General features: G+C 44.1%; 1 protein-coding gene across 3 annotated transcripts in view; it reads right to left on the bottom strand.

Moving 5' to 3' along the window:
• Window positions 1-860: 860 nt before the first annotated feature.
• The window catches only part of STYK1 (serine/threonine/tyrosine kinase 1), a 29115-nt gene continuing 3515 nt past the window's right edge, over window positions 861-26460 (bottom strand). For 2 of the 3 annotated variants that reach the window (XM_054203551.1, XM_054203536.1), the window contains exons 2-11: window positions 23757-24294; window positions 15282-15386; window positions 14230-14376; window positions 13015-13263; window positions 12533-12714; window positions 4098-4181; window positions 3634-3842; window positions 3348-3388; window positions 2967-3063; window positions 861-2268 (exon numbers count right to left, since the gene is read on the bottom strand). In XM_054203551.1, coding sequence (XP_054059526.1) covers window positions 2064-2268; window positions 2967-3063; window positions 3348-3388; window positions 3634-3842; window positions 4098-4181; window positions 12533-12714; window positions 13015-13263; window positions 14230-14376; window positions 15282-15348 — 1281 coding nt within the window. In that variant the 5' untranslated portion in view covers window positions 15349-15386; window positions 23757-24294 and the 3' untranslated portion in view covers window positions 861-2063. Of the gene's footprint in view, window positions 2269-2966; window positions 3064-3347; window positions 3389-3633; window positions 3843-4097; window positions 4182-12532; window positions 12715-13014; window positions 13264-14229; window positions 14377-15281; window positions 15387-23756; window positions 24295-24386; window positions 24460-26460 lie in introns of those variants that run through there. The other variant, XM_054203541.1, reaches the window with a different exon arrangement.

The following is a 26460-nucleotide window of genomic DNA, read 5'->3' as shown; positions in this document are numbered from 1 at the left end:
AGCCTTTCTTATTTGGTGTACTCTTAACATTTCCACACTATTTTCATAGTAGTTATGATAACCATGGACAGATTTCTCCAAAAAACCAAAAATAATTAACCCAGCAATTAGCAACTCAAAAGAGAGGCACACGAACGAACCAACGAGCTGCTCTGCTCAAAGGAATGACTGGTTAAGGATGATCCCTGGGAAATTCAGGTCTGTAAGGACTTTTTCCTGAGAGGAGCATGGGATAATAGGCCTTTTGTCTTGGAGTACACACTTGAGCCCACTGCTACTACAGGGAAGGTACGCTCTACATGAAGATGTATTACATTAATGTAACAACTTCTGCATCCATAGATATGCAAGGTTTTGGTTTTGGTTTTGGTTTCGGTTTTGGTTTTTAAATACAGTACCCATTCTCCTGTGGAAAGTTAAGGTTATAAAGCACTGGAGAAATCCCAGATATTTATGGAACACTTAAAAGGCAAGAACACAACGGTCTTGAATAGGTCCTTAGTGAATAGACAGGAAACTATGCATGTATAATCTATTATGTACACTTTTTCCTATAGGGCTGTGCCCCATAGCACATTCCCCAAGACATCTCCTCTTTTGAATACCCAACTGATGCAGTTTCCTGGGACACAAAGTTATGGTGAGAGATTTCCAGAAACCTCCTTGTGGTGGGTTGACCCTGGCCTGCTGCCAGGTGCCCACCAAAGCTGCTCTATGACTCCCCCTCCTCAGCTGGACAGGGGAGAGAAAATATGATGAAAAGCTCATGGATCGAGATAAGGACAGAGAGATCACTCACCAATTACAATCCCAGACAAAACAGACTCGACTTGGGGAAATAAATTTAATTTATTGCCAATCAAAATCAGAGTAGGATAATGAGAAATAAAAACAAATCTTAAAACACCTTCCCTCACATCCCTTCTTCCCCAGCTCAGCTTAACCCCCCGATTTTCTCTAGCTCCTCCCCTCCAGTAGTGCAGGGGAATGGGGAATGGAGGTTGCAGTCAGTTCATCACACGTTTTCTCTTCTGCTCCTTCCTCCTCACAATCTTCCCTTGCTCCATTGTGGTGTCCCTCCCACAGGAGACACTCTTCCATGAACTTTTCCAAAGTGGGTGGGTCCTTCCCACAGGCTGCAGTTGTTTACCAACTGCTCCAGCATGCATCCTTTCCATATGGTGCAGCCCTTCAGGGGCAGGCTGCTCCAGCGTGTGTCCCCCATAGGATCACAAGTCCTGCCAGCAAACCTGCTCCAGTGTGGGGTCCTCTCCACAGCGCCACAGGTTCTGTCAGGAGTCTGCTCTGGCATGGGGCTTCACACAGGGTCACAGCCTCCTCCAGGTGCATCCACCTGCTCCAGCATGGGGTCCTCCATGGGCTGCAGGCGGATATCCGCTCCACCGTTAACCTCCATGGGCTGCAGGGGGACAGCCTGACTCACCATGGTCTTGACCATGCAGATGCAGGGGAATGTTTGCTCCAGCACATGCAGCGCCTCCTCCCTCTCCTTCACTGACCTTGGTGTCTGCAGGGCTGCTTCTCTCACACATTGTCACTCCTCTCTTCCAGCCGCTGTTGTGCAGTATTTTTTAACACGTCTTAAATATGTTATCACAGAGGTGCTACCAATGTCGGTGACGGCCTCAGCTTTGGCCAGCAGCAGGTTTGTCTTGGAGCCGGCTGGAACTGGCTCTATCGGGCGTGAGGGAAGCTTCTGGTATCTTCTTCCAGAAGACACCCCTGTAGCCCCCTTGCTACCAAAACCTTGTCACACAAACCCAATACATTCCTTTAACTCAAGTTTCTCATTACATTTTCTAGAGCTTCCTAAACCCATTTTGCTCCCAAATGACCACTGGCAGAATGACATCAACAGGTTGATTTAATAATAGTAACGATAATAGTTTGTTGCTTCTGGCATGGAGGGGCGATCTGATATATATATAACGTGTTTAAGAACAGAGATCCCTTCCAACAGACACACCTCATTCTGAGCTTGCAAAGTGTCTAGAAAGGGCAAACTCAGAGGCTTCTCCTTTACCAACATGTGAAAGGGTCCTTCAGAGTACAGTGTATTCACTCACTAGACTGTGCACATGAACACCAGCGACATTAGCATAGAGTTCAGGCACCACCAGCTCAGGCACCTGCAGTACTGCGTGGTCATTGCTTGTCTTTACAGCTGTTTGGAGGGACTGCATCAGGGCTGCTGGAGAAGGCCGGTTAGTTGCACTCCACTGCCAGCAGGACTTCATGATGTTGTACCTGTAAGACGGAGAAGTAGGGAAGCACTGGGAATGAGAAGCACCAACGCAAAATTTTACTACAGTCAAGTCATCTCATACTTAAAATGCCTAGAGACCTTCTCTTTTTATGCTTCATATGAAGTTCTTTCAATGACCCTTTGAAATTTGCAACCACGCAATAATGTGGGGGGACAAAGACATGCAGTTATTTGCCAGGAAGTAAACTGGCAGTATGGGAAAAGGGAAAAAGATTGTTTGGTATTTCCTTTTGAAACAGCATTATGGAAGAAAAAGGCTCTGAATATTAAAAGAAATTATGTGTTCACAAAAAGAAATATAATGCCTTAGATATTCCCTGCAGATGCTTTGTTCATTTCAGGGAGAATCCCGCAACTTAGAGGAGAAAGATTATTCCAGAATAGCCCTTCACCTTGCAGGGAAGCAGTGGAGCAACAAAATGCAAAGGCAGACAAGGAAACTGAAACAAGAGCAATTTTCAAAAGCGGTAAAGAAAGGTTTTGGCAATCAAGGTTTCATGCAGCAGAATCCATTAAGCAGATGTGGCAGACTTGTGAGAACAAATCTTTTCAGATTAACAGGTTACTGTTTTGTATGGTCTAGACTTAGAGATCTTCTCTAAGATCTAGTTTTTTATGTCTCACTTCCATTTAGCTCTGCAGATCTCAGGTTCAATTGTCCATAAAGCAAGTGGCTTACATGGCTTGCTGGCAGGTTGAGGGCTGCTTCATAACGTTCTGTCTCTGCAGGTATGGTAAAATGTCAGAAGGTGGCACCTCAGGATATGGTGGAGCTCCTAGAAGGGCAAAAGGAGTAACAGTAGAAAAACTATAAGGTAATGGTTGCAGATAGCAGCTTCTGTGTAAGAAGGCCTTCCTTGCCTACCACAGGCCATTTTTTTTCCTTCCACAGTTCACGCTGAAACAAAGTCTGAAAGGAATTGTCAAGACTTTGCAAGTTGGAAAAAACTGGATGCTTATTTAAATGGCCCAACTTCACATTCTAAAATTTGAGATTTTAAGTCTTGTTAAATTTGCTGCTTCCTTACTTATTTTTTTAATGACCATTAAATCTTCTTACCTAATGTAATCATCTCATACAGTAGAATTCCAAAAGACCATCTGCAAGAAAAGAAAACAAAGCAATGATAAGTTCCCATTCCAGCTAGCTAGCTAGCTTCAGTACATACAAACAACTAGGCATGACCTGCAGAATAAGAAGAGAAGGTACGAGCTATAAAGTGGAGCCTTATGCTGAGACTAGATATGCCTTACTGTGAATTTCAGAACATGAAATGATACATAAAGGAGTGAAAGAGACAGGCCTGACAGACAGATGAACTTTGAGTCCAAAAATGAAATCATACATGTCTGCCTTGATGCTGGGGGGTTTCTTCAGGAGCCGCTCTGGTGCCTGCCACTTGACTGGCACAATCTGTGTGACTGAGTTGGCACCATATGTGTGAGTTTCATAGGCCAGACCCAAACCACAGAGCTTAGCAGTGAAGTTGTGATGGAGGAGGACATTCCTGGCAGCAATGTCTCCGTGGAACAACTTCTTCTGTTCAAGGTAAGCCTAGAAAGTTGGAAAAGAAAGAGATTGTGATAATTTTTAAATGAATTTTCATTATATAAATTTTCACTTAGTTTATGCCTGTCTTCCACGCTGTGGAATAGAGGTGTATGCTCACCCAAATAATGCAAGCATATTTCGCTCAGTTTTAACAAAGCACATTCTCAGTGCTTAGGCCAAGAAGACTTAGGCCACCATACAGACTTGTGTTGCAAGCAAACAAGAACAAAAAACTGCAGCGAATGTGAGCAGACTTACCAGAGCTGCGGCAACCTGATGTCCAACTTCATACACTTGCCTCTCAGTAAGATCATAGGGGATACCATCGATTGTCATTACATCCTAGAGGCAAAAGAGCAGACCTTGGTTCATACAAATGCCATAGCTGTAGGGTACTGGGGAATGTTTTCTTCTAATATAATAAAATGAGTACTATCTAATCTTATGCTCCCTCAGCTAATTTCACAATTGGTCACAAATTGTCTGAAATATAAGGGTACATGGATGGGTGATGGTGGATGGATGGTGTGCTGTGTAAGACAAGTACATAGAGACTACAGGTGGGTAAACTGAAGCACGGAGAAGAGATTAATAGGTTAGACAGAAATGGGCAGAATAACAGTGGAGACTGACAATCCATACAGATGAATGAAAGATATATTATAAATTAGACTGATGAGTAGAAAAGCATAGTTATAACATATGAACGGTTATCTGGTATGAGACTAACAGTCTGTCTCTCTTACTACCCGGCCTGTAACAGTGACCCTAGTTGGATGCCCAGATGAGAGAAAAAGCATAACGTAAGCACACAGTGTTTTCCTGTGTTGTTTTCCAGCCCCCAACTATTTTCAATTTAAGGAACTTCCTGAGATGGTTATGGTTTCAACATGTTCAGCAACCTCTGAAAGGTTATCTTCCATGAATGTTCTCAGTCTTGTCTTGAACCCATGTAAAGTTTCAGTATCCACAGCAGTCAGTGGCAAGGAATTCCATTAGTCTACACCCTACTCCATGAAGGACCGCCTCCATTTGTTTGCCTCTCAGTCTTCCTCAGGGTCAGCCCTGACCTTTACTGGCTGGAATCATCAGGAACCATCATCATCTCACTGTCATCCCATTTTCTAGGTTATTGAATGTCCTGGTTCTGGCAGGGATAGGGTTCATTCTTCCCAGGCTCTGGCAGGGACACAGGTATTCCATGCCATGTGAGCCATGCCCACCCTGAGCTGCCGGGGGAGGGGGCAGGAAGTTGCCGCTCGGAGCGGGCTGGGGCGTCCCGGGTCTGGTCGGTGAGCAGCGGGGAGCCACGGTTCCGTAATCGTGTTTGTATATTCCTCTGTCTGTGTTATTGTTGTTGTTTTCTTGTTCCCTTTGCTGTTCTGTTAAACTGCCTTTGTCTCAACCCAAGAGTCTTGCCTTTTTTCTTCTGATTCTTCCCATATTGGGAAGGCCCGAGCGAGCGGCACGTGGTTCTTTGTTGCCGTCTGAGGCTAAACCACGACAGTCCTTTTGGCGCCCAACATGGGGCTCGAAGGGTTGAGATAACGACAGAATCCAACTAGAGCTTGAAAAAAAGAATTTGTTGTATGCGTTTCTTGTATTAGGCAAATAGTCGCTGGTCACCATGTTGCTTGGTTTGTTCTCATGGCTGTGTTATGTGAATTGCTATATGGCTTATGTACTCCCTGCGGTGATATTTGTTACTTCTGGGAGAGGGATGAGGATTATCATTTTGCTGTCCTGTGCGACATCGGCTTATGATATGATAACATCACTTGTTAGACAGTTACTTTGGGGCGTTTATGTGGTGTTGCTGTCCTGTCCGTACATTGGGCACCGTCTCTCAGAATTTATTAATAATTACACCCAGTCTATGGGGGAAACAGGGGGGGACACTTTCCCCAGCTCTTTTGCCTCCCTTTTCTCCTTCAGGTCAGGTATGAGGTATGGGCTTTTGAGAATTTTCAATATCCTTGGGATGCTCAAACCAGCATGTTCCTAGTGTTATGTCTCCTGAATATGTTCCAGGTCTTGTTTAGGGTTAAAGGACTACTTAAGACTACCACCCAGAGATCTGCTCCGAGGCTGGATAGTCAGGGGTGGCACGGCATGTGGGAGAGCATGGGCAGGTATCTAGAGAAATTCTCACCTCCAATGGTCTGGGACTTCACCCCTGAAAAATTACAGGACCCTGATAAAGTGGTAGAATATCTGAAGAGAAAATGCTGTGGCTATTCCAGAGAGGCACAACTCACCGCGCTGTGCTGGGCTCTGGCCAGTATCTACCAGGCACTGCTCAGTGTTACACAGCACCCTCAGGGGGAAGAGATGGAGACCAGATCAGCAGCCACTGTGGCTACTGCAACCCCTGTGACAGACACTGCGGCTACTGAAACCCCTGCGGCAGACACTGCCACTACTCCAACTGCGGTGGCAGCCACTGCCGCTGAACCAGGGAATCAACCCGTGTCAGTATCAGTTGCCCCCATACAGAAGAAGAAGTACATGAAGAAATCAGTTCGCTTAGTAAGAGATGATGATGAACCAGGGCCATCATGAGAACAGGAGGAAGAGGCAGAACCAGAGATAATCACTCAATCTCCATCCTTGAGTGAGCTGTGGGATATGCGAAAAGATTTTAGCTGACTTTCAGGCGAGCACATTGTCACCTGGCTGCTTCGGTGTTGGGATAACGGGGCCAGTAGCCTGGAATTAGAGGGTAGGGAAGCCAGGCAGCTGGGATCCCTGTCTAGGGAAGGCGGCATTGACAAGGCAATTGGAAAGAAGACCCAAGCCCTCAGCCTCTGGAAATGACTCCTGTCAAGCGTGAGGTAAAGGTACCCCTTCAGTGAAGATGTTCTATGTCACCCAAGAAAGTGGACTACCGTGGAAAGAGGTATCCAGTACCTGAGAGAATTAGCCATGTGGGAGATGATTTATTATGACTTGGACAATGCAGACTTACCCACAGACCCTGATGAGGTCCAACGCACAAGGCCCATGTGGCGGAAGTTTGTACGGAGCGCACCATTGTCATATGCCAACTCATTGTCAGTAACGGAATGGAAAGGTGAAGAGGGACCAACGGTGGATGAGGTGGCTGGCCAGCTCCAGCAATATGAAGAAAGTTTCTCTTCCCCCCTTGTCTCAGCTGTGGAGAAACTGTCCCAGAAGATCCAGCAACTTAAAGAGACCATGTCCTACTCCCCACCTGTATGGGCCAGCATCTCAGCTCTTAGGAGCAGGCGTTTTCCCCACTCAAGAGAGAGAGTACAGAGGGTACACACCACAAGGCACCCTGTGGTTCTACCTGCGGGACCACAGGGAGGACATAAGGAAGTGGGATGGACAACCTACTTCGACCCTGCGGACACAGGTACAGGAGTTGCAAGGAAGAACAACCACAAAAGGGGATCCCTCCAGGAAAAGTGCCGCCCCAGTTTCCAGTGGGCAGTTCCCCAGACAGAGCAGAAGGCCTGATAGTGCTTCTGATCCTCTTGAAGGAACTTCCAACTCATTTCTGCAAGAAGTGAGTAATGGATACTATGACCAGGATTAGAGGGGCCCTGCCTCTGGCCAGGTGGAGGAAAGGGACAACCGGGTTTATTGGACGGTGTGGATTCGATGGCCTGGCACATCAGACCCACGGGAGTATAAGGCTCTAGTGGACACGGGTGCACAGTGTACTTTAATACCATCAAGCTATAGAGGGGCAGAACCCATTTGTATTTCTAGGGTCACAGGGGGATCCCAAGAGTTGACTGTACTGGAGGCGGAAGTGAGCCTAACTGGGAATGAGTGGCAAAAACATCCCATTGTGACTAGCCCAGAGGCTCCATGCATCCTTGGCATAGATTACCTCAGGAGAGGGTATTTCAAGGACCCAAAAGGGGACCAGTGGGCCTTTGGCATAGTTGCCTTGGAGACGGAGGAAGTTAAACAGTTGTCCACCTTGCCTGGTCTCTCGGAGAACTCTTCTGTTGTGGGGTTGTTGAGGGTCGAAGAACAGCAGGTGCCGATTGCTACCACAATGGTGCATCGGCAGCAATATCGCACTTACTGAGACTCTCTGATTCCCATCCAAAAACTGGTTCATCAACTAGAGGTTCAAGGAGTGATCAGCAAGACTCACTCACCCTTTAACAGTCCCATATGGCCGATGTGAAAATCTAGTGGAGAGTGGAGGCTAACTGTAGACTATCGTGGCCTGAATGAAGTCACGCCACCACTGAGCACTGCCATGCCGGACATGCTAGAACTCCAGTACGAACTGGAGTCCAAGGCAGCCAAGTGGTATGCCATGACTGATAATGGATAATGCATTCTTCTCAATCCCTTTGGCAGCAGAGTGCAGGCCACAGTTTGCTTTCAATTGGAGGGGCATCCAATACACCTGGAATCGACTGCCCCAGGGGTGGAAACACAGCCCCACCATTTGCCATGGACTGATCCAGACTGCACTGGAGCAGGGTGAAGCTCCAGAACATCTGCAATACATTGACGACATCATCATATGGGGAAACACAGCAGAAGAAGTTTTTGAGAAAGGGAATAAAATAGTCTGAATCCTTCTGAAAGCTGGTTTTGTCATAAAACGAAGTAAGGTCAAGGGACCTGTGCAGGAGATCCAGTTTTTAGGAATAAAATGGCAAGATGGATGCCGTATTTCTGGGGTCAGCAGAAACACCATTGGGACGCCAAATCCCAATGGATGTGATCAACAAAATAGCAGCTATGTCTCACAAGCTTTCTTAGGCATTGTGGGTTTTTGGAGAATGCATATCCCAGATTACAGTCTAATTGTGAGCCCTCTGTATCAAGTGACCTGGAAGAAGAATGATTTTAAATGGGGTCCTGAGCAATGACAAGCTTTGAACAAATCAAACAGGAAATAGTCCATGCAGTGGCCCTGGGGCCAGTCCGGGCAGGACAAGATGTTAAAAATGTGCTCTACACCGCAGCCGGGAAGAATGGCCCTACCTGGAGCCTCTGGCAGAAAGCACCAGGGGAGACCCGAGGTCGACCCCTAGGGTTTTGGAGTTGGGGATACAGAGGATCCGAAGCCTGCTACACTCCAACAGAAAAAGAGATATTGGCAGCATATGAAGGGGTTCGAGCTGCTTCGGAAGTGGATGGTACAGACGCCCAGCTCCTCTTAGCACCTCGATTGCCGGTGCTGGGCTGGATGTTCAAAGAAAGGGTCCCCACCACACATCATGCAACTGATGCTACATGGAGTAAGTGGATTGCATTGATCACACAGCGAACTCGAATGGGAAACCCCAGTCGCCCAGGAATTCTGGAAGTGATCATGGACTGGCCAGAAGGCAAGGATTTCGGAATGTCACCAGAGGAGGAGGTGATGCATGTGGAAGAGGCCCCACCATATAATAAACTGCCAGAAAATGAGAAGAAATATGCCCTGTTCACTGATGGGTCCTGCCGGATTGTGGGAAACCATTGAAAGTGGAAGGCTGCTATGTGGAGTCCTACATGACAAGTTGCAGAAGCCAGTGAGGGACAGGGTGAATCGAGCCAGTTTGCAGAGGTGAAAGCCATTCAGCTGGCCTTGGACATTGCTGAGCGAGAAAAATGGCCAGTACTTTATCTCTACACTGACTCATGGATGGTGGCAAATGCTCTGTGGGGGTGGTTACAGCAGTGGAAGCAGGGCAACTGGCAGCGCAGAGGCAAACCCATCTGCGCTGCTGAACTATGGCAAGATATTGCTGCCTGGATAGAGAATCTGGTTGTGAAAGTACGCCATGTAGATGCCCATGTACCGAAGAATCGGGCCACGGAGGAACATCAGAACAACCAGCAAGTGGATCGGGCTGCTAGGATTGAAGTGGGTCAGGTGTATCTGGACTGGCAACATCAGGGTGAACTATTCATATCTCGGTGGGCCCATGACACCTCAGGCCATCAAGGAAGAGATGCGACATACAGATGGGCTCGTGACCGAGGGGTGGACTTGACCATGGACACCATTGCACAGGTCATCCATGAATGTGAGACATGCGCTGCAATCAAGCAAGCCAAGCTGTTAAAGCCTCTTTGGTATGGAGGGCGATGGCTGAAATATAAATATGGGGAGGCCTGGCAGATTGATTATATCACACTGCCACAAACCCGTCAAGGCAAGCGCCATGTGCTCACAATGGTGGAATCAACCACTGGATGGTTGGAAACATACCCTGTGCCCCATGCCACTGCCCGGAACGCGATTGTGGGCCTTGAAAAGCAAGTCCTATGGCGACATGGTAGCCCAGAGAGAGTTGAGTCGGACAACAGGACTCATTTCCGAAACCGCCTCATAGACACCTGGGCCTAAGAGCATGGTATCGAGTGGGTATATCACATCCCATATCACGCACCAGCCTCCGGGAAGAGAGAACGATACAATGGACTGTTAAAAACTACACTGAGAGCAATGGGTGGTGGGACTTTAAAACATTGGGATGCACATTTAGCAAAAGCTACCTGGCTAGTTAACACCAGGGGATCTAACAATCGGGCTGGCCCTGCCCAATCAAAACTTCCACGTACTGTAGAAGGGGATAAAGTCCCTGTAGTGCACATGAAGAATATGCTAGGGAAGACAGTCTGGGTTAGTCCTGCCTCAGGCAAAGGCAAACCCATCCGTGGGATTGCTTTTGCCCAAGGACCTGGGTGCACTTGGTGGGTGATGCAGAAGGATGGGGAGGTCCGATGTGTACCTCATGGGGATCTGAGTTTGGGTGAGAATAGCCAATGAATCAAATTGTGTGCTGTTAATTGCTAAGTAACACTGTCACTGTATATCCTCGTTACTATAATTGCTATCAGATGTACTACAGTAAGAATCACACAAATTAAGGACAGATGGACTTCGATGAAAAATTGAGTAAAGCACAGTGGTCATGGGATCAGAACAGACCTCAGCAGCTGGTGCCCAGCAACTTCCTCAAGATCTACGTCTTCAGCCCACAGACTGTGAGCATGAGCCACACCGGGTGCACCAGTCACAAGCTCTGAAAAAAACAGCATGCAACAGACCAGCACCACACGGCATCTCTTCTGCCCTGAGAGACTGTTCTAACAGATGGAGCCCAAAGCCATGGATTAAATGAACTCAACGGACACTTTGGAGGGATGGCCCATAAACTAAGGGCATTATATCTGCATGAATATATATGTATATATATATATATGACAGGGGAAAGTGGTGGCAATTCATTGGAACCTGTAAGATCTGGGCATGGCAAAAATGGTATGGAATAAGGGGTGGATAATGTCCTGGTTCCAGCAGGGGTAGTGTTCATTCTCCCCAGGCTCCGGCAGAGACACAGGTATCCCATGCCATGTGAGCCATGCCCAGTCTGAGCTGCTGGGGAAGGGGGCAGGAAGTCGCTGCTTGGAGCGGGCTGGGGCGTTCTGGGTCCGGTCGGTGAGCAGCTAGGAGTGGCAGTTCCATAATCGTGTTTGTATATTCCTCTGTCTGTGTTATTGTTGTTGTTTTCTTGTTCCCTTTGCTGTTCTGTTAAACTGCTTTTGTCTCAACCCAAGAGTTTCACCTTTTTCTTCTGATTCTTCCCATATTTGGAAAGCCTGAGCGAGCGGCACGTGGTTCTTTGTTACCATCTGAGGCTAAACCACGACACTGATACACGCAATGAACAGCACCAAGTCCTACATGGGTGACCTCCCTCCAGTGCAAGTACCAACCTTTCACTCTTACGCTCTGTTTCCTGTCTTTTAATCAATTGGTTATGATTCAATGTTCAGTTTTGGGCCACTTACTACAAGAAAAACATTGAGATTCTGGAGAGAGTCCAGAGGAGAGCAACAAAGCTAGTGAGGGGTCTAGAGAACAAGTCTTATGAGGAACAGCTGAAGGAACTGGGGTTCTTTAGCCTCGAGAAACGCAGGCTGAGGGGAGACCTTATTGCTCTCTACAACTACCTGAAAGCAGGTTGTAGTGAGGTGTGGGTCGGTCTCTTCTCCCAAGTAACAGGTGAGGGAGTAACAAGGTGAGGCAAGTAACAAGAGGAAATGGCCTCAAGTTACGCCATTGAGGAGGGAGGTTTAGATTGGATATTAGGAAAAATTTTTTCACAGAAAGGGTTATCAAACATTGGAACAGGCTGCCCAGGGAAATGGTTGAATCACCATCCCTGGAAGTATTTAAAAGACGTGTAGATGTGGTGCCTAGGTACATGGTTTAGTGGTAGTTTTGGCAGTGTTAGGTTATGGTTGGACTTGAAGATCTTAAAGGTCCCTTCCAACCTAGATGATTCTACAATTCTGTGACCTTCTCCCTGGTGTTGTAACTGCTCTGCTTTCTTAGAAGCACTTGGAGTGAAACTTTTAAAAATTTTTAGAAATTCAGGTAGCTGTATCAACTCTCACTCATATTCCAGTGCCTGCTATACCCTTCAAGGAACTCCAATGGTCTGCAAAGTAGGACTTAGCTTTACAAAAGTATATCAACATCTTCCAAACTGTATCATCTCAATCCAGATATCCACCAATTTTATTCCAGTTTAGACTTGTGTAGAACTTCTTAGGTGGATGGAAATAGTTTAGACTGATACAGAGGGATGCACTGAGAGATGAAAAGAATCATCTATGACTTATGGACTACGACTTATGGATAGATTTGTACCTAAGGAATTTAAGAAGATATATCATTGCTTCTTTTGACTCACCTTTCGACACGTCCATAGAAATGTCAACAGGTCACCAAGAGACACATCTTCCATAATCATATAAAGTGGGAGCTGGCCTACACAGCATCCAAGCAATTCAACCAGGTTCTCATGATGGCCAAGATTTTGATGGAATTTAATCCTTCCCAGGAAATCCTTTACTTCCTGAGGACTAGTCAGGCCTGAAAGAACAAAAAGAACCCCAAAACAAAACAAATAAACAAAACCACCACCAACAACAACAACAAAAACCACCAAAAAGCCCCCAAATGGAAGCAGCAAAGAACTGGGTGCGTAGCTTAAAATCAACATGAACAGCAATCTTCTTTAGTCAAGACACTCCCACCAAAAGACCACTCTGACTAGCTAACGTGATACTGAAAACAGCTTATTCTTGCCCAGCAATGACTGCAGATTCTGCCCAGCATCATGTCTTTGATACAGAGATCTGTACCAAAGGGGATCCTGGCCATGTGCCTTACCTTGTAAGGTTTTCAATACTACAGTCTTAGTCTTCCCAGGGTTCCCAGTTTCCAATTGTGCTCTGTAGATGCTCCCATAGCGGCCTTGTTTTATCAGCTGCCAGGTGCCTGGTGAGAGTTTCTCTCGGGGTATCTCCAGTTCTTTCAGAGTTAAGGATGCAGAATGTAGCAGGCTCTCCATAGATGTCTCACTCAGCTGGATATAGCGTTTCTCTGTTGAGCTGGATTCCTGCCAATTCTTGTCATTCACTGACAAAAGCAAATGCACATGATGCAAAAAAACAGACAGATGAACTCTTGTAGTAGGTGGCAATGCCTGTTCTTCCCTTTAATTTTTTGCTCCATACTGTTTTGGAAATCGGGACAAAGTAAAGAACTGTTGCTGTGTCTTACTTATCCTGGCCCTTCAAGAGGAGAAGGAATTTATCTCCCATTCTGATGAAAAGGCAGGAACGAGTCTGGAGATCTCTACTATATTTAACTATCTAAATTTTCCTAGATAAGAAGCATTTGTACTTGATTCCCATGTGCTGAAGAAGACCATTTTCTTTTCTTACCAGCTACCAGTTGTTATGAAAGTGACATGCACAGGGTGCTTCCACAAAAGCCTTATCTTTGTTCTCAATTGTTTCCCTTAACATAGGCTGAAGAGGCTTTTCCCTCTACAAAACTAAAATCAGTTCAGAACTGGATTTTCATTTCCACACAGCAACATGTGTTTGTGGTACCAACAAACCTTTCCCTATCCCCTCACCAGTCCCTGTTCTATTTCCTTTTGTCTCAATAGGAAGTAGGAGACAGCAGCTTGAAATTAAATTTCTTAAATGACAGTATAGAAAACGGATTAATGACGTGTCATCCACATCAAAGCAAGTCATTCATAATTGCCCCAATAGCCTCTAGAAGGCTGTTACATAAATACTCTTTGCAGCTTTCAAGTGATGTTACCACAGTACGTTAAACAGCCTATATGGTATGTTGCTTTAGGTTTTCTCAGGTCCATCTATACTACAGATTCCACTACTACTACTGCGAGTGGGGTAAACCAGGGTTCCCATTTTTTCTAATGTTTACTGGATTGCTGAATACCACTCAGGCTCTTCATAAATGCTACTGCCTAACAGCTGCCTAGCAGCTGAAGCAATGGGGAAAAGGAATTGACTTCTGGTCACTGAAACCAACACTCTTTTCTCTGTCTGAAAGACATTTTTTTACCTTGTTGTCCAGATGATGATGATGATTGCTCCTGCTTTGCTCGCAAGCCTCGACAGTGGAGCCAAAGGATCACAGTTAGCACGATGACAAAAAAACCCACAAGGAGAACTGGGACAACAATCACTTCAGTCTGATATTCACGCACAACTATCAGCAGAAAAAGAAAATGGGAAACCAAGGAATAATCAGCACTGCCAGATTCACATTGGTTCTGTATAACAAAGTAGTAATAACCCCTGTCAGTAACTTTCAACCCCAAAAGCATGTGTATCTGTCCTCTGCTACTTGGAATAGCAACTCAACACTATTAGTGCTGCCACACTATTTTTCAAAGGTGCTGAGTATCTAAACTGCATGAAACCACTCCCACACCTAAGGTCACTTATTTGATGCCTTAATACAGAGGCTAGGAATTGCAGCCATGTGTAAGTGTCATCCACCAGTGAAACAGAACTGGCCCTGGCAGAGGAACAGCAGGGAGATGGGAAGGGCTGATTATTACAATGCCATCACAAATACATGTGCAATTACAACTTCAGCTCCTTCCATTAAAATTATAGGCAACATTTCAAAGAAAACAGGGCGTGGTCACCTGGTTTGGAATTTGACCGGAAGACATTGCAATTAACAAGGATGTTGCAGGTAACTAACTCACTCTCTTATGTGCCCAGATTTGGAGGTGGTGCTATTTTTGTGTAGGCCAAGACCACATTTCAGTTCCCAAAGACGACAGAAAGTCATGAAATCGAAATCTCACAAGACCGGTCCTTAGGGAAGCGGCAGGGAATCTTTAATGACTATATTATGTCTCATTCAAAGTAGAAATACTCTAAAATGGCTAAAATTACATAAAATTAATCCCACCACAAAGGCCGCATCCCCTTAAAAGTTTCTCCCCTGAGACACAATGCAGGGAAAGGTCAGTCAAATCCTTCTGTGTGGGCTGGGACGCAGGTAGAGGAGGGGAAAGGGCTTGGCCTGCTTTTCAGTAAAGCTGGACTTCCTGATCAGCATGTGAAAGCTTATTACTTAAAGGAATCTGTGAATCTTACCACATAGCTTGTCACTGCTGTTGCATTCCAGTAGCATGCGTGTGAATCTTTTTATATCCCCTGCCATGTTCAATTACAAGCAAGTGGGTCTCCAACCTCTATCTTCTGCACAGACACAAATAATATTAATGAAATTTATTAGGAGAAAGGGTGATTAATGAAGCAACAGGTGAGCTGAATATGGAGCTTTCTACCCCTTATGAACAGTGGTTTTGTGAAGAAGCAGCATTGGGACTTAGAGGCTTAGAGAACGGTACAGGACATCCATTATCAAATCCTATGAAGGGTAGACTGTATGACCAGAGAGAATTTAAGATTAAGCTTGTTCTACAGTGCTTCACCAGCAATAGGGTATCCCTAGGCCTACAGGCTGGCATATGCACAAAAACTCGTAGTCATGAACTTAATTATATTCAAAGAATAGCTAATACAGCTAATACACTTCTAGCTATCACACTTCTTAGATGCCAGGATGGCCCAGCCTTTTATCTTCTGGTCCATAACAAATGAACAGATCAGCAGCATGCATACAAAGTGTCTGTCATTCTTGACTACAGCTCCTGCCATAACTCATACTATTGCTCCACAAAGACAAGGAGAGAAAAAGGCTTGTCATTAGGGCTGTCTGGTACTGACTCCTTAACACCGCCAGGTCTATAACTAAACTGAAGCATAACATCTGGAACTCTTCTGTATTTGTAGTTGAAAATCCAGGGCCTGTGCAAACGTGCACCTTTCCAGCTGTAATTTCAGCTATCACTAACCTCTTCCTTACCATGTGCAATCATACACCTACAAAACCTTCTGATTGTGTAAATGTGTTTGCCATGTGTACAATCCTGCTCAGACAGGGCTAGATTCACCAGCGTATGCCAGCATCTTTGAGTTGTGCCAGGACTGCAGATCAGCTGCAGGCCTCCCAGACGTAGGATTTTTGCTGTTCTGCATTACAGGGGGAGGTCGCCCCTGTAGAAACTTGTATTTCAGTTCAAATGGGTGCGTGTGTTTTTGTTTATTCTCTGGAGAACACATAAGCACTTTAGAACATGTCCCACTGCTACACTAAGTATACTATCTTTACTGAGAACTAAAGTCATAAGATAGGAATAGGCTCCGTGGTGCTGCATTGATTTACATCAGCAGAGGACCTGGACTACTATATCTAAATTGCAAGAAATCAATGCGGTGAATAGTGATGATTGACAGAAAGGCAAGGAAGGCATGTACATTTAGCCACTGTTTCTTATAAACATTGCCAAAATAATAGCTTCAATAATAGCTTCAATAATAGCTTCAATAATAGCTTCAATAATAGCTTCACAAACAGTATAATCTAGAATGTTTTACAGACATCAGGAATTTTATCCTGTAAGTACTTACTTTATTTTCAGCTATGAGTTCAAGTCAATTAACCTCAATGGCAAACGTTAAGAATAATGTATGGCATTCTTACTGATACTAGTATGGTTTTATGGAAGTTGGTGATAGATAAAACATTAAACAGGTTGTTCTCATGCTTAAAATTAACGGGCGAAATTCCACTATATCAGTTGCACAACAGAGGCAGCAGAAAGAGGAAAATAGAATATATATGCACTTTATCACAAAAAGTCTGTTTCATTTTATTTCCTTTGATTCTTAATATGCTAGCAAATTCACCTGGTTTCAGGGTGTGGCTACAACACGAATCCAGTCAAAGGAGCAATAATACAGCAATAACACCAAGCTTTTCAGGTGCACTCTGAAAGCAAGCACACTAAGTCAACCTGCCTTGGCTATAACACATATACACTCTTACACACAAATACACAGGTATCACCATAAGAACAGTCCTAGCTTCTTTCACTCTCAGATACGCACAGATATGAAACACACGTATGAACAGACATGACAGCATTACAGGAGAATAGACTTTAGGAGTATTAGCCAGCAATCGTATACGTATAATCTGAGTCATAAACAGTCCAAGCTCCATCTTAACACTAGTTAAATGGTTTTTGCTTCATGCAGATGCCCACTAGAAATGCAAACATATGTTTAAACGATGGGCATGCACAGGGACATATAAGCACACACATACCAACTCATACTTACACAGGAACATGCTCACAGAGTCACAGAGATCCACAGAAAAAAGCTTTGACACAGCAACCATGTCTATACTGGTCCCCTGTCCAGCAAAAAGATTCCTGCCTACTTCCTTATGCACCTCCCATCAGTGATGCCAGTGGGTGGCACCCATGTTTTCTAACCATACTCAGGGCAGAACTATGGGATCGAGAAATAAAAGCACTGGCAGCCATTGGCACTTTATTTGCACTGGCACTCCCACCTGTTGCTTATGGAGCCGCACAGGTGTTACGACTGGAAGACTTTGATTAGACAAGTCCATTTACATGCTCTGTGTCTACCCTCTTGCCAAACTTAGGAAGCAGGAAAAGAAGTTGCACTTGAGATAATTCTGAAACGTCTTTTCAGTGATCCTTTCCAGGCCAAGACCAAATGAATTCTTATACTTAGCTCCTTCTGCAGTATACTTGTCTAACAGTAACATTATTGCAGTTCCTACATTTCCATCCGCACAATAACAGTGGTAACTCAGAAATACACAGATCTCATGTTACACATTTAGTAAGTATTTTTTGCAGTGTATCAGTAGGGGTGACATGGAGGTTATGTGGAACTAACATCTTCAATGTACAGGTGCATACTCACCACACAGCAGAAAGCATTGTCAGTGCTCAACCACTTATTTTATTATTTGAAGACAGTATTCCGGTACCAAGCCAGGATAAGAGGGACAAAAATACCTTAAGAGGTTCAAAACCTGTACCTCGCTGGCATGATTTTCCTTGTTTGTGTGTTATGTTTTACCGAGACCAGTGCTGTCTAGGTCATGAGCACAGTAGAACATAGCCTCTATTATTTCAATTTAGAATTTGCATTAGGCAATTTGTGCAATCGCAAGTAAATTTCAGCCTAGTTATTCCACTGGCTTTTTATTACTCTTTTACATACACTGAAATCCACTCACCGGAATTAATTTCCCTTTATTGTTTACTTTCAAAACCATATTTGCTTCAAAAGTCTACTCTCCTTGCCTAGGCCTATCTACTCTTTCAAACTATTCTGATTTCCTCCTCCTTCAGTTGAAACTCATTATTTTCATTTACACAAAACCTGGAACTTTCCTTTTTCTCTTGGACACACATCTTTTTTCATCAGGTCCTCTATTGTGCAGCACATCCATGTGACTTAACATCTTATTTAAGAAAAGTAGTTGGCAGTGAAATACAAAAATTAAACATGGTAGTACTAGGCCACTCTTCCTTCAAAATGCCAAGGCTCAAGGTAAAGGTGCTATGTTCCCACTCAGTTTCAAACTCCAAAGCCTTCCTGAAAGACTGTGATAACAGTGACCAGAAAGCAAATGAGCTTTTTTAGAACAAAGCTCTCAACACAATGGACTGAATAGGAGCAACAAGGGGCTGTGAAGGTCTTTGTAAATGAGTTTTGAAAAGGGATTTGTTCCCCTGACTAGAGCTCAGGAGGGAACAGGGTTTCCACTTAAAAGATTTGGAGAGATGTGGGGAGCTTTTGCTGGGGCAGAGGGAAATGAATATGAATCAACGCAGACAGGCTGGCTTAGAGGGCAATGCTCAATGTATTATTAACAATGTTCAGATACTACACAGTTCCAAGCTGTCCTGGTTTGAGGTAAAACAGAACCAACTTTCTGATTTGTAATTTTACGTTTTAGCTGGGCCTCTTCTAACTGACTAAAGTCTGAAATTAACAGCATATTGTTCAGAAACTGTTCGCTCTCAGAGTGATAAGACCTGATCATACCAAGGCATGGTACGCAGAGAGGCTCTTGCTTATACTTATTGTTATAACAACCAAGGCCAGCTAACTTCGCTGTTTGCCCCGTCAGAGGGTCGGAAGCGGAAAAGTGTAGAGGGGTCCCACCTGCAGGGAGGAGTAAACGGGACAGGTGACCCAAAACTGACCAACAGGGTATTCCATCCCATCTGCATCACGCTCAGTATAAAAGCTGAGGGATCAAAGGGGCAAGGGGGCTCTGGCTCGTTTTTTCTCCAATGGCCGACATCTGAGGAGGACCCTGTCTGTTCGTCTGCCTTTGATCCTATCTGAGCACTCCTGACTCTAGTTCCGAAATTCAGCTCCTGTCCGTCACTGACTCCAGTCTGGGACTTTCTCTGTGTCTGCTGGTGACACGATCGTCATCCTGGGAGCTGGATATGGTTTTATGTATATTGTATACTTTTTTTCTTTAATTTTTATTATTCTATTATTATTTACTATTTTCTTATTTATTATTATTTTCATTAAAGTAGTTTAGTTCTTTTTCTAAACTTGTAAATCTCCTTATCTCTTCCTCTCCTCTCTGAAGAGAGAGTGGGGGAAGGGCCATCTGTCGTTCTGCTTGGCCAACCTGGCCAAAACCATGACACGAGCAGACTGCAGCAATGATGGCAGTATAGCCTTTCTTTGACTAATACCTGAATCCAAAGCCCCACATCCAAGCTAAATATACAACGAAGATCATGGTATCTAGAAAGAGCAGAAGCGGCCGTTCTTAGACAATGATACAAGGCAAAACGTTAGCAGAAGCTAACCTACAGTCAACAGCATTTGCAAACTGCTACTAGCAGACTACCTGGTGAACTATGCACAGCGCAGAAGTTTCACAGCGTGGTGACAGCGCCAGGTTAATTAGCCCCCATATCTGTCCTACACCGACACTTACTGCTCCTCTATGTACATCTGCCAACAGGATGAATGAACACTGGGGAAAAAGGTGGTGTTTTGTTTTCAGCCATGTTTGTTGGCCAAGCTGTTCTGCTGCCCTGGCAACTTAGACAAAGCACAGTGGGCAACACAGGGTCAGGAATAGGCAGCTAAAAGATGACAGTTGTGGGGGCTGCTTAAACCAGTTCAGGAAGCCCCAATACTGAATGTGAATATAGTTTTGTGAATGCAGCTGAGCTAAATTAAGTGCTCACCAATGCCAAAAGAAGGGAGTATCTCTGCTCTCTTACCACTCCTTGTTTTGCTCCCAGCTGTGCAATTGATCACATGGTAAACTGATTCAAACCACTACCCTATCAGGAAAAATTCACTGTTCTTTTGCCATGGTAATTTCCTGCCATTTTAATGAGTGGTATTAGTTTGCCAAGCAATTCAACAAGTGCCAACACAGGCTCGAGGAAGTGGCAGGAGCACATATCCAAAAGCAGGAACACGTAAAACAGATCTCCCGCCACCCAGGGTAGTGAATGGCTAATTCGTCTAAAGCTGCATTGTGAAACCATTCCCAAAGTGTCAGCACTAAGATTTTTCCAGTCCCCTGTCATTCATTCCCACAGGTACGCTGTCCCTTTAGCTCTAGCACAAGCATTCACATGACAATGTGGTGAACTCTCACATTTTATGGACTTAAATTTTTCATCAGACTCAATTTATGCTATTTAAAGTGCCAGGACATAAGACTCGAGAAGCCTGATGCGTGCTCCTGCCATGTTCAGGAAAATCTGATGTTGTACATACTCACGGTAAATAGACAGTTTTGCCAGTGAATATGTCTGACTTGGGAACTAACATCATTTTTCATCACCAGTGCAAATGTGTAAATCCCTGAGCAGTGATTAGCTATTCTGTCTAAAGAAACAGCTGATTAAATTAATTAAGTATGATAAAGGCTAAGATTCATTTGGATCTTCATTAGACCTTTTAAACTGTGCTCTGAACTGATATGGAATATCAGTTAATCCTCCAGACTTCCTGGTCTGCATTAACTGCACACCACTCAATCATAAAAATACTCTTACAGGTGTTTTTCATGGATGAACTGTGAGGACCAAATACAATACGTCTACAGGCATGTAAAGAACAGCTGAGTCCAGCCCACTGCCTGACTGATAAAAGACAAAGTAAGTCCTTTACCCATGACACCTTCTATTTAATTTCTTACAGTGGCAGAACTCCACTCTCAAGCTTTTCCAGTCACCATTTCTGTACCGCTTTTATTATTTTCCTCCTCTTAGATCACCTTTGAACCAGGCCACCAGTCAAGGTTTAGGCAACTGTTACGCACAACCGCACTGCCCTGGCTGTGCAGCTGAAAGGGAGGGGAGCTACCAGGGAATTGCAGGAAGTAAAACGGCAGTGAAAACACGATCTGTGGGCTCAGGACAGACGAGCAGTCATGGACATTGAATGTGAGAGAAGAAGAGGACCAGGGAAAAGCAAACAGTGAAACAGAGATTTTTTCTCTGTAATGTCCACCATTTTACTAAAAGCAGCGTCCAAAACAAATAAAAAACAAGTCCAACAGGACTCAACCCTAACAACTTAATGCGATAAGAACATATTTCTGCAAAAGGCTATGTACTTTTTAGATTACATATCCAGTCTCTTCTGCCTTCAGAAGACCTTGGTGACTATTTCATACAGCAGATCATGACATATTTGCAAGGTTCCCCTGGCCCACCAAGTCATCTCATCTCTCACTGTTAAGGCACCTGTGGGTTACCAAGCAGCAGCTCCTACTGTGTAGAATGGGAAATTCTGACTGGTCAACCCAGGTTATAACATACCGGAGCCACCTCACTTCTGTCCTGAACAACGATTACTGATAATATCCTGCGGCTTGCTGTACTGGCTGTAATAATGTCTCATCTATAAAGATTTGGAACTCTAATTTACCTTTGCAACAGCTAGTAGCTGTAACACCCTGTAAGAAAACAAAGTGTTTCAAAAAGTCACGTACAGTGACTCAAGATTTTCTCTTGCTCCAAAATTAGAAGCGGTACCTGAACATGAAGCCTAGGCTAGTTGCCACAACCATATTAGAGGAGTGAAAGACAATTAGGCTGACCACTTCCAAAGAGCTAGGCCATGGAGAGAACAGCAAATGATGAGGTCCATGCTGCTATTTGAGCAGGTGAATTACTTAGGGCAAACTTGGCTGCTTTTCAAGGGAGCAGAAAAAATAGGCAAAGTCAGCAATTGAGAGATATGCATCAGGAGGACTCTGCACTGCTGTGCGTTTATGCTAACAAGGTTAGTCCAAACTGGCACCATATCAGTGGAGATATGCAAGTTCTTATAGTGCTAAGTTTTGCTTAAACTCAGATCATCTCACAAAAATTAATGTATTTGTGCAGCATGAGGAAGCCTGAGTACAGAAGCATGAAATGGTACAAAAACTGAATGGCGATTAAGACAAAAATATTTTTTTCTAATGCAGATAAGGCTGGCTGTAGTTTCTGAAAAATTAACATATATCTTTATCACACTCCCTCTGAAAAGGCCATGAAAAGTAATTCCTCACAGTTAATCTGCAAAACCGAAGTTAAAATAATAAAAAAAAAAAAGGTGAGGAATACATTAACTTGAAGCCCCTAGTGAGCAAGCCATTTGGAATATGAAAAGCCTGGAGATCAAACTCTCAACAGCACACTCTTACCTATGACTTCCTTTTGTGTAGTCAAAATCACACACTACTTTTGAAAATGCCAGCCATTCTGTCTCTTTCTTACTGACCGACTTCTGATTTTGGTGGTAACTGCCAGTATTAAGCCTGTATCAAACCCTAGCACAAAGTTGATACAGATACTCTGAAAAACTGACAGCAAAAGCTGTGATGGGACATAAGAATGAAGGAGTTTTTCAAAGAACCATGTATACATGTAGCTCTTGTTGTAGAAAACACTGTGTGGTAACAATGCTGCATGGTATCACATTGCTGCGTAATGGCTTAAGAAATGGAACGTGAATCTGCTTTCATAAATGCACAGCCACGAGGAAACAGCTGAAGTTATGTAAACAACTTTAGCTTCACAATTCCCCAACTTTCGGATATTTCTTGGTGCATTTAACATAGATTTTGTTTATAATTTAATCAGTAGCTCACACACACACACACAAATACGTGAAAACAGGTAAAGACACTGAAAAATCTAGATGCCTGCATCATTTTGGATTAGAGTTAATTTCCTTACAATCAAGTAACAGTGATGGAAATTAAATGCTAATTAGTTCTGAATCCAGCCTGAGGCATGTATTACTTAACCAAACACTGAACATATTTATGCACACATGCATAGCATTGCCCTGTATTGTTTCAGCAAACTGAGACTAATTTTATATGAAACTTAGTTCCTTTGTTATTTTCTTCCTGTTTAAAATATGCCTAGAAGTTATTTTGTTTAAATCAACGTGCATGTAGAGGACATATCTCCTCTTGTTTTCTCAAAGCCTAATACCATTATGAACACAGAAATTTATTACTGTAAGTAACTTCAATACAAGCAGTAAGTACATGCATAGGTGTATAGATTTTATGGTACAGCTATATCCTAGTTCATGTCACATTTATGTCAATTAAAGTCTTTTTTTTTTTAAATAAATTCATTAGCTAATCTTCCAGCAGTGTTTTCTCTCACTTACCTGAATTACACCACTTCTCTTGCCCTGCGGTAGTTTTTTCCTGAAGCTTGCGGGCTGCCGGTTCACAGTTTGTTTGAGGCCACTCCTGATAGCACTGATGGTTACTTTGTGTGGTTGTAATTCTTATGACTAAGTTCCTCCTCACTGATTTTCCTACCCCAGACCTGCCCAGCTTCAATTCTTTACTCCTCAAGGTCTTCTCAGCTGTCTCCCCAGGGAGTTTGCTTGAGTGTAGGTTCAACACACGAGCTGACAGATAGGCACACACTTGTAAAACGAGTCTGCCCGGCTTCCACACACCAGCTGCTCATTTGCTGGTGACAGAGACAGGCAAAGCAGAGTCCTCGGGTGGGGACCTGGAGTGTAATTTGAAAGGCAGGCAAACACAGAGCAACAGCGATAGGCTAACGTAACAAGCAGAAATCATACACTTCAGATTACAAGTTCACGTTTCAAAAAAATGGTTTCTTGGAACAGAAAATCTGTACAAAACCCACAGACTCCAGACACTGAAAAAGCTCTCTATCAGGAACACAATCTGCAAACAAATAAAGAGAGAAAAGATTAATAATACCAAAGCAGGCTACAACAGACAGCAGCGATGCAGGCTTTTTTAACATTCTGACTTACCTGTTCGTATCCCTCCCGCTCAAGCTGTCCATGCATTCTGCCAGCATTTTCCAGCCCTGCCACCAGCCCTCCCCTGCCCCTTCCTCCTACCACTCCAGCCCAGAGCTCCCACACAGCTCTGGCAATGATCCTCACTTAAAAAAAAACCTTCTAAATCCATCCTGAGCTCCCCAACCAGACCAGACGATATTCTTGAACTTGCCCTGTGACCTTTTCCTGCTATGATGCCTTTCGGGTCACCATTGCACCCTGCTGGTTCCCTCAGTCCTCAGCAGCTGTGTGGCGTAATCTTCATTGCACCTCAGTTCCTCAGCATTTTAGTTCTGGGGACTGTCTTCCCACCCAACCCGTGTAGGCAAGCCCTAGCTGTTGGCCTGCCCTCCCCTATCACTGAAAAAGCTTGTGTTAAGAGTTTCAGTTTCCCGACTCCTGGCTATATGAGTCTGTACAAGATTATTTGCTTACCTACTTCATACAAGTGAGAGGCAGTTGTATTACAAGAGGAAACAACATGAGGCCTACCGTTGAGAGACAAAGTTTGTTTCACACTTAACAACACACTGCAGGTGGCTTTGGGAAGATGTAGAATATGATATCATCTCTGACAACTGTTTGAGCAAAACTTACCTACTCCCATTAACACTTTGCTGCTGCATATATTATTTTGTTGTGGGAAAATTTTAGTTGCGGTACAGACAATAGCTTTAGATACTGAAACACAATAGTTAATTTATCCATCAGAGAGACTGCATATCGCTATATTTGTACAACGGTACATCCTCAACTTCTCTCTGGGATTATTCTTCCAGCTGGCATTTGCTGTCCGTGTGTGCAAAATGGGGAAAACGATGAGTGGTTTTCTTCATTGCTTAATCTTTCTACAGAGACTGGCACAAGTGGACAAAATAGTATCAGTGAAATAGCTCTGTGATGCAGACTTTCATCCTCTGAGAAACTAGGAGAGATATCTTCTAGACTGAAAATTTTCTCAAGTTAGAAAGTTCACTACAGCTGCGGAGTGTAGGCTCAGGCTCTGGTTTCAGCTTTCCTCTTATTCTGGTACTAACTTGCATTGATTCTCTGCAGTATTTTCTCCATGAAGGAGCAAGGGGTCTCTCCTATACCTCATTCCCCATTAAAGAGTGGCTAAAATGCAAAGGACAGTTCCTCATTTAAACGAGTTCTTTACTGAAATGTATTACTTTCCACAGGCACCTTCCCTGAGGCACCTGGGGGAACCTATTCGGATTCCTGTTTAAAAATATGATAATTGACAATATTCCTCTTTTTGCTCCTTCTTTCAGTTTCTACAGCCCTCAACTGTAGAAGAAAGAGTGGGAAAGGCAAAGGGTTAATATTCAAGGTACACATGTGCAAAAACAGCAACTGCTGCTGCTTTTAGTTTCCCCAGTCAATCTCTCTGCTGTGCTCCCAGTCTGACTGGTTGGAGAAGATATTTTAATGGTTCAGAGATCAGGCCTCAGACTGTATAATCTTCCTCACTGATCCAGAAGCCCCTCCCCCTGTTTAGTTAAGGAACAACAGTCATTTATTGTCACTTTTGTCCTGTGAAAAACAAACCTCTCCTGCTATAAGTCTTGTACTGTGTGCACATCCACAAAGAAAACACTGCCTGTTTAAATGCCTCTGTCCTTCTCTCTGATTTTTCCTTAAGCAAGTATGATTAGGCACACTGAAAGGCAGTAGACTGGCAGTCTTACTAACAAGAACATCCTCTTCATCTCCAAGACAGCTATAGCACATAGAGCAACCATCCAAACCACACAGCAGCGGCTCGAGGGCCTCAAGACTTGCTTCTGGGACTAAGCAGCACTTCAGCCACAAACCATTCAGTCTTTGTCCTATGTACTGAGACTGTTAACAAGGGTGCTAATTTTGCAGTTCAGCTTCCGGAAGGTAAGCATACTCCAAGTAACTGCTGCTGGACCAGAAAAAGCCAGCTTCAGATGAAAGGATCCCCTTCTTAAATGTCATTGTGGTATTGACTTTTTCTGCAGTAATTTGGAGGTCTCTGACTTACTTTCACATCTTAATGTAAGATTTAAAAATGTGG

Source organism: Rissa tridactyla, chromosome 1 (genome assembly GCF_028500815.1).
Source record: "Rissa tridactyla isolate bRisTri1 chromosome 1, bRisTri1.patW.cur.20221130, whole genome shotgun sequence".
Taxonomy (NCBI): Eukaryota; Metazoa; Chordata; class Aves; order Charadriiformes; family Laridae; genus Rissa; species Rissa tridactyla.
Note: the sequence above shows the minus strand (reverse complement) of the source record. Positions and strands in the feature narration are given on the sequence as shown.